Genomic DNA, 8,713 nt, shown 5'->3' with positions numbered 1-8,713 from the left:
CTTAGAACCAGTGCTCTTGGTGTTCTTTTCAGGAAGTTATATTCTATGCCAATGTGATCAAGGCATTTTCCCACTTTTTTTTTCAACTTTAAGAGAGATTTATTTTTTTTTCAATGCAGTTTATTCAGGAACATTGAACAATCCTCGGACCCCGGGGAAAGCCAGCCCACAGCTTAAATAGCCTCTGGGTAGCCAACCCAGGCGTGCCACGGGGGCAATGCAGATAGGTCCACATACATGGAAGCAAGCCAGATCCTCGGCCTTAGCCAAATGTGGAGTTGTTCATGACAGAGAGCACTCACCATCGGGAAGGTGGAAGGCGGAAACCAGCTCCATCTTTAAGGCATAGCATTCCGCAGCTCTCTACAGTTCCCCCTTTTTGTTTTAGACGCATCAGGCAAGAGTAGAGGTCTGATCTCTGATATTAGAAATAAATTGGGACTTTGTACAGATGTTCATTTAGGTGTCATCCACCCAAAGAGCATCAGACCCGTCCGATACCTTTTTCTCAGAGGTGGGACCTGGAGCATCAACCCGCATGCAATCAGACATGCTCTCATCTGAAGTAATGGGCGGGCATGGGAGTGTTAGCAGGCCTTCTGGTGTTGGTCTCCTTGGTTTGCCTGTGGTATATATGCAAGATTAGAGTCTCACAACAGTGTGATGCAGCCATGATCACTCAGGCCTTACAGCCATTGAAGCAGGACATTCTCCCCAAGCATGGTTGGATACCATAAAAAGCTAAAATGATACGCTCAGGATGCTAGGCTAGGCACTGCACTCAGGGTCAGCCGCTTTGGACCCAGAGAAGAGCATTTTCCCACTTTTTCTTCTTACTGATTTAGTGTGACTGGTTTTATGTTGGAAGTCTTTGATCAACTTGGACTTTAGTTTAGTGCAGGATGATAAATATGGATTTATTTTCATTTTTCCACATGTAAACTTCCAGTTAGACCAGCACCATTTGTTGAAGATGTTGCCAATTTTCCATTGCATGGTTTTGGCTTCTTTGTGAAAAATCATGTGTCCATAGGTTTGTGGGTTTATCTATGAGCCTTCGCTTCAAATCCATTGATTCACCAGTCTGTTTTTGTAATAGTACCATGCTGTGTTTATTACTGTTGCTTTATAGTATAGTTTGAGATAAGGGATGGAGAAACTTCCTGAAGATTTGTTATTTTACAGGATTGTTTTAGCAATTCTGTTTTTTTTTTTCCACATGAAGCTGAGAATTATTCTTTCAAGGTCTGTAAGGAATTGTGTTGATGTTTTGATGGGGATATCATTGAATCTGTAGATTGTTTTTGGTAATATGACAATTTTTACTATGTTGATCCTACTGATACATGAGCCTGAGAGATCTTTCTATCTTTTGTTATCTTCTTCAATTTCTTTTTTCAGAGGCTTTAAGGTTTTTTTTTTTTTTTTTTTTTTTTTTTTTTATTTCATATAGGTTTTTAACTTGCTTGGTTAGGGTAATACCAAGATACTTTGTGGGTTTTTTTTTTCTGGCTATTGTTTGGGGGTATTGTTTTCCTAATTCTTTCTCAGGCAGTTTGTCTTTTGCATACAGGAGTGCTACTGATTTTTTGTTAACTTTGTATCTAGCCACTTTGCTGAAGTGTTTTTCAATTGTAGGCATTCCCTGGTAGAACTTTTGGGGACACTTATATATACTGTCATTTCATCTGTGACTAATGATACTTTGACTTCTTCCTTTTCAATTTGTACTCCCTTAAACTCCTTTGCTGTCTTATTGCTCTAGATAGGACTTCAGATACTGTATTGAAGAGATTTGGAGAGAGTGGGTAGCCTTTCCATGTCCCTGAGTTCAGTGGAATTGATTTAACTTTCTTTTCATTTAGTTTGATGTTAGCTATAGGATTGTCACGTATTGCCTTCACTGTTTTTAGGTATGTGCCTTCTACCCTTGGACTCTTTGAGACTTTAAATAAGAATAAGTGTTGGATATTGTCAAATGCTTTTGCAGCATCTAAGGAAATGATCATGTGGTTATTTTTTTTTCAATTTATTTATATGATGGATTACATTGATGGATTCCATGTATTTAACTGCTGCATGCGTATGATGGAGCCTACTTGGTCATGGTGGATGATATCTTTAATACGTTCTTGGATTTGGTTTGTGAGTATTTTATTGAGTATTTTTACATCATTGTCCATAAGAGTGACTGGTCTGAAGTTCTCTTTCTTTTTTGGGGTCTTTGAGGATTTATCAAGGTGACTGAAGTCTTACAAAAGGAGTTTGGTCATGTTGCTTCCATTTATAGTTTATCAAATAGTTTGAAGAATATCGGTACTCTCTCTTCTTTGAAACTCTGGTAGAATTCTGCTCTGAAATCATTTGGCCCTTGGTTGGGAGTCTTTTGATGTATGCTTCTATTCACTGATGGGATGTAAGATTATTAAATTTCTTTACCTGATATTGATTCTACTTTGGTAAGTGGAAACAATACAAAAATTGTATATTTCATTTTTATTTTCAAATTTTGTGGCATATAGGCTTTTGACATAACAGCTAATGGTTCTTTGGATTTTCTTAGTGTCTGTTATATCTTTTTATCAGATATGGTTGATTTGGATAGTGTCTCTCTGCCATTTTCTTAGTTTGGCTAAGAATTTGTCTGTTTTTTTTATTTTCTCAAAGAACTAGCTCCTCGTTTTATTGATTATTTGAATTGTTCTCTTTGTTCCTAATTTATTGATTTCAGCCTTGAGTTTGGTTATCTAGTGGTCTACACCTGTTGGGTGTGTCTGATTCTTTTTTCCTAGAGTATTCAGGTGTGCCATTAAGTTGCTTGTATGGGAAGTCTCCAATAGCTTATGAAGGCACTTAGTGCTATTAAATCTCTTCTTAAGACTGCTTTCATTGCATCTCATAAGTTTGGGTATGATGTGCCTTCATTTTCATTGAACTATAGGAAGTTCTTTATTTCTTTCCTGACCCAATTTCATTGAGTAGGGAGTTGTTCAGTTTCCACATATGTGTAGGCTTTTTGCTATTTCTGTTATTGTCAAGATTCACCTTTAGTCCATCATGGTCTGATAGGATGCAAGATATTACTTCAATCTTGTATCTGTTGAGGCCTGGTTTGTGACCTACTGTATGGTAAGTTTTAGAGAAGGGTCCATGAAGTGCTGAAAAGAAGATATATTCTTTTCTGATTAGGTGAACATTTCTCTAGATATCTGGTAGGTCCATTTAATTCATGACATTCATTAGTGTTATTATATCTCATTTTAGGTTCTGTTTCACTGCTCTGTCCTTTGATGATAGTGAGTTCTTGTGGTCTCTCACTATTAATGTGTACAGATTGAAATGTTCTTTAAACTTTATTAATGTTTCTTTTACAAAAATGGGTGCCCTTGAATTTGGGGCATAGTTGCCCAGAATTGAGACACCATCTTTGTACAATTTTCCTTTTATGTGTTTGAAGTATCCTTCCTCATCCCTTTCAATTAATTTTGGTTGAATGTTTGTTTTATTAGATATTAGAATTGCTATTCCTGCTTGTTTCTTGTGTCCATTTGCTTGAAAACCACATTCCAGGAACTTTTTCCAGAGATTAGCTCAGTGGTCTGAGGTTGGAACCAATTTTTCCCTCACCTTTGGGTTTCCCGTCACCTGGGAAACACAGTCAGTGGTGTTTTGTGGCCTACTGTTCCAACTATTGGTCACTGTGCAGTCTCTGCTATCATGCTGAACAGACACAGTGTGCAATCAGCTCTGCCATCTGGGATCTGTTTTTTTTTAATTTTTATTGAATATGTGTATTTTGCTTGTATTCATGACTAGGCACCTCTGTGTCCCTGCTCCTCATAGTCAGAAGATCGCCTCAGACCTCATGAACCTATAACAATGGATAGTAGTGGGTTCCATGTAAACACTGAAAAGTGAGCCCAATTATTTGCAAGAGCAACAAGAGCTTCTCATTGCTGAGCCATCTCTCCTGCCTTATGTTGCTTATTTATGATCATCATTTACATTGCTAATATTTTTCTCTTTCTATTTTTACCTGTTTAAACATGCATTCCCTTTTACTAAGATCTTATTAATGTTGCACTTTAAGCTGTGGCACTGCTGGTTTCTGGAAGATTCATAAAGAATTGGATTGAATGTATAATTCCTTATAGGAGCTTCAGTAAAGATCTCTGAGGTTTTTCTAACTATTATATTTGTTTGATTGACATTTAGGGGAGGCTCTGTCTTACAATATAGGTCTGGATGTCCTGAAACTCTTTGCATAGATCATGCTGGCATCAAACTCAATGAGATTCACCTGCCTCTGCCTCCTGAGTGATGGAATGAGAGGCATAACTGAATACACCCAGCTAGTCCATCATTTTTTGTATTTAATAAATGTTCATAAATTTCTCTGATATGTACTCAGTACTGTTCATCTGTTCATTTCTCTCTGTGTCTCTGTCTCTATCTTTCTCTTTCTATTTCACTCTCTTCTCTCTGTCTTTGTCCACATTAATTGGCATGTCAATTTCAAGGCTATATCTTATTGAAAAAGTTCAGATATGACACAGTTATTCAGTTTTCTTCTAAGAATGACTTATTGATAACATTATCACTTCCATTTTAATATAAAAGCTTTAGTCTTTATTTTTCAACAATAGACTATACATGATTTGGAAAGGAGAATATACAAAACAATTATCAAAAATAATCATGAGTTCTATGCTTTTACTTTTGTCTGGTCACTCACAAAGATGATCTTATCAGCTATGATTGTTGTTGATTGCCACCTAACATTATTTTTATCCATGTATTCACCATAGTCCACATTCCTGTCTACAAATATACAAGCACCCCTTTTCACATACTGATATCATATCCCTGAGGCCTGGTCAAAACACAATATTCAATGCCACATTGTCTTTGGACTGATGCCAGTGTCCCCTGATCACAACATCTCATTTGCTGCTAGACAAAATATCGTGGCTATGTTTTTTTTTTTTCCTTCCACCTCTTTCATCACTGGGTTCTGACCAACTCACCCAAGTAACTGAACCCAATTCATAGGTTGCTCAAGGATCCAACTGCTGGCTACTTGAGATTCATGTTTCACAAACTGATAAAACTTCTATAACATAGGTCTTCAAAGCATGGCTTTGTTTTTTCTTACAATCTAATATTTAGGCTTTTCCTTCTCCCCTCCTTCACCTGATGCACAACACCTAACTGTCTTTCATTAGTACTTCTGTGTCAGAAAATAAATGAAAGAAGTACCAGAAATATGTGAATATATTTCCAATGAGGTATAAATTTATATTGTTGCTACTGTTTCTGTTGTACACATGTATCACATATTTTAGAATTCAGTGACCTTCAATGATGTGCATGTGAAATTCAGCCAAGAAGAGTGGGCTTTGCTGGAACCTTCCCAGAAGCAACTCTACAAAGATGTGATGCTAGAGACCTGTAAAAACCTCACTGCTATAGGTAAGACTGCAAATTTTCTTTCCCTTTTAAAATAAGAAGACAACTCTTACTTTATTATTGATCCTCTTCTATAATTCCAATTGAGAATGAGGTAGAATGAGGTGAATAAATCAGACATGGTTCTAAGAGTCAAAAAGGATAGTGATTTAAGTTTTTCCTTAATAATAATATGATATTTCCAATAATATATATTTTCTGGTACTATATTTTAGGCTACAATATGGAAGATCATAATATTGAAGAACATTTTCAAAGTTCTACAAGTAATAAAAGGTAAATTTATGTGCACAATGAAACAGATATGAATCTTAAGAAATTTTAATGTGTCCTGGTACAGATATGAATCTTAAGAAATTTTAATGTATCCTGGAAGTTTGTTTTTTTGGTTTGTTGTTTGTTTGTTGGCTTCTTTTTATTTTCTGTTTTTTAAAAGTTTTTTTTAGCTGTGGCTTAACTTAGAATTGCTTGTTAGACCAGCCTGACCTCAAAATCACACAGATCTGCCTGATTCTGCCACCACAAGTGCTGGGATTAAGGGCATGTACCAGCATACCTGGCTGTGTCCTGGAAGTTTTAAAGAAAAGCAACAGTGTATAAACAGCACTGCTTTAAGTGTACTGATGATCATTAAAATCTCACATTTTCTTGTACTTCAATGTCAGGTATCTGATTTGTGTTTGCAAGGTACTCCCCTAAGATAGAAGAAAACAAAATAATGTTGTAACAGAAAATACCATTTGAATATTATGAACATTATGGACTACTGAGTTGAACTGGCAATTTGTTTAGTCTCATTCTATCTACTCAGATATTGTAAAAGGCATATACATTGAATAGGTGATCAGTATGTGTCCAAAACCTTTTAATAAGCATATATGTCATAGTACAACCAGTGTTGTTCATATTCATACAGTAATATTGTAAAGTTTACTGAAAGGAGCAGCTTATGAGAATCAAGAATATTGTTGTGGAGAAACCTTAATCCCTATATGACATGTCTATGATGAACAAAAAATAAACTCTGTTAATTCAATGTGGGAAACTTTTATTATTATTATTGTAAATTAAACTGGTATATCATATGTCACAATGTTTGTAAGACACATGAGCATAGGGATATTGAAAGAAGCAGTGTCCCTGTCTTTCTCCAAGAAAAACTGATTTTGTAGTACTCCCCACTTTGAGTAGATTTGCTGAATGTGATAAATGGATACTGTTAATTGGTTTTGTAACTTCACTGAGAATTCATCAGCAAACTCATACTGCTGAAAAAAAAACTATGAATACTAGGAATTTTGATCTTCTTCTGCATGTCCTGCTCACTTTTTAAATGAAGTGTAATTCATACAGTACAAAAATTTGTGAATGGGATTCTTGTGGTAAAGTTCTGAATTCTTACAAAACTCTTCATATATACAAAACAAAAACCTCGTATACAAAAATGATGGTATAAAAGTGAACCACGTAACAAATATTTTTACCATCACAGGGATCTTCAAAAATACCCATAATGAAGAGAAAAACCATGAATGTGAATAAAGTGATAAAACTTTAAAATTTGATTCTCCTTTACCATTAGACCAAAATATGACATTAATTCATATAGATAAATATCTTTATTAGTGTAATGCAATGACTGTTGTAAATCTTTCACATGTGCTAATTATCTTTGCAGGCATGAAAGCAGTCATACTGAAGAGAAACCTTCTAAATGCACTCTATGTGGTAAAGTCTTCCCCTATGCCACTGATCTCATACGGCATAAAAGAACACACACTGGAGAGAAACCTCATAAATGTAACCTATGTGGTAAAGCCTTTGCACAAAACAGTCATCTCATAACCCATAAAAGAACACACACTGGAGAGAAACCTTATGAATGTAACCAGTGTGGTATAGCCTTTGCAAATAACAGTACTCTCTTAAGCCATAAAAGAACACACACTGGAGAGAAACCTTATGAATGTAACCAGTGTGGTAAAGCCTTTGCACAAAACAGTCATCTCATAAGACATAAAAGAACACACACTGGAGAGAAAAAATATGAATGTAACCAGTGTGGTAAAGCCTTTGCAGAAAACAGTCATCTGGTAAGCCATAAAAGAACACACACTGGAGAGAAACCTTATGAATGTAATCAGTGTGGTAAAGCCTTTGCACAAAACAGTCATCTCATAAGACATAAAAAAACACACACTGGAGAGAAACCTTATGAATGTAACCAGTGTGGTAAATCCTTTGCACAAAACAGTACTCTATTAAGCCACAAAAGAACACATACTGGAGAGAAACCTTATGAATGTAACCAGTGTGGTAAAGCCTTTGCACAAAACGGTGCTCTCATAAACCATAAAAGAACACACACTGGAGAGAAACCTTATGAATGTAACCAGTGTGGTAAATCCTTTGCACAAAACAGTACTCTCTTAAGCCATAAAAGAACACATACTGGAGAAAAACCTTATGAATGTAACCAGTGAGGTAAAGCCTTTGCAGAAAATAGTAAACTCATACAGCATAAAAGAACACATACTGGAAAGAAACCTTATACGTGTACTCAACATAATAAAACCCTTGCACAACAAAGTAGTCTCCAAAAACATGAAAAAACACACAGTGGAGAGAAGCCTGGTGAGGGTAATTAGTGTGATAAAACCTTTGCATGTAACAGTTATCTCCTAAGACAACAACACATTTTGGAGGGAAACCATATGAATATAATTATGTGGCACAGCCTTTGCATATAACATCTCTTAATAAATAAAAGAACACATACTGGAAAGAAGCTGTCTGACTGCATCCAATGTGAATAAACTTTTGCACTTTAGAATCATCTTCAAACTCTTGAAAGAAATCCTAATGGACAGAAAGCCTATGAGTGCTTTTAACATGGTGAAATCATTCTATATTTGTACAATCTTCATCATCATGAAAGGATTCATACTTGAGAGAACTTATGAATGTGTTCAAATGGTGAGGCCTTGCACAAATCTAGAGTCGTCATCATCATCATAAAAGTATCCTTACTGGAGAGGAATTCTGTGACTATAAGCAAGGTGGAAAGCCCTTTGTGTACTTTGGTCCACTGAGATGCAACAGAACTGTAAAACTAGCTCAATGGAAATGACCTCCCTTTTCTGAAGGGGAAAAGGAATAGAGGCAATAGGAATGGAGGGTAGTAATGGGGGAGTAAAAGGGGGGAGACTTAGATTGGAATGTAAAGTAAATAAACTCATTTTTT

General features: G+C 35.8%; 1 protein-coding gene and 1 pseudogene across 1 annotated transcript; one reads left to right on the top strand and one right to left on the bottom strand.

Moving 5' to 3' along the window:
• Positions 1 to 4,705: 4,705 nt before the first annotated feature.
• LOC132651068 (single-stranded DNA-binding protein, mitochondrial-like) lies at positions 4,706 to 5,137 on the bottom strand (annotated as a pseudogene).
• A 2,056-nt stretch (positions 5,138 to 7,193) lies between these two features.
• On the top strand, positions 7,194 to 7,952 carry LOC132651043 (zinc finger protein 180-like; the record flags this gene model as incomplete). The annotated part of the gene is made up of 1 exon (XM_060376355.1): positions 7,194 to 7,952. A coding segment is annotated over one exon (759 nt), but the record flags the coding sequence as incomplete, so codon positions are not given.
• Positions 7,953 to 8,713: the final 761 nt, after the last annotated feature.

This window comes from Meriones unguiculatus (assembly GCF_030254825.1).
Source record: "Meriones unguiculatus strain TT.TT164.6M chromosome 13 unlocalized genomic scaffold, Bangor_MerUng_6.1 Chr13_unordered_Scaffold_39, whole genome shotgun sequence".
In the NCBI taxonomy this organism is placed as follows: Eukaryota; Metazoa; Chordata; class Mammalia; order Rodentia; family Muridae; genus Meriones; species Meriones unguiculatus.
This window is presented reverse-complemented; position numbering and strand designations above follow the sequence as displayed.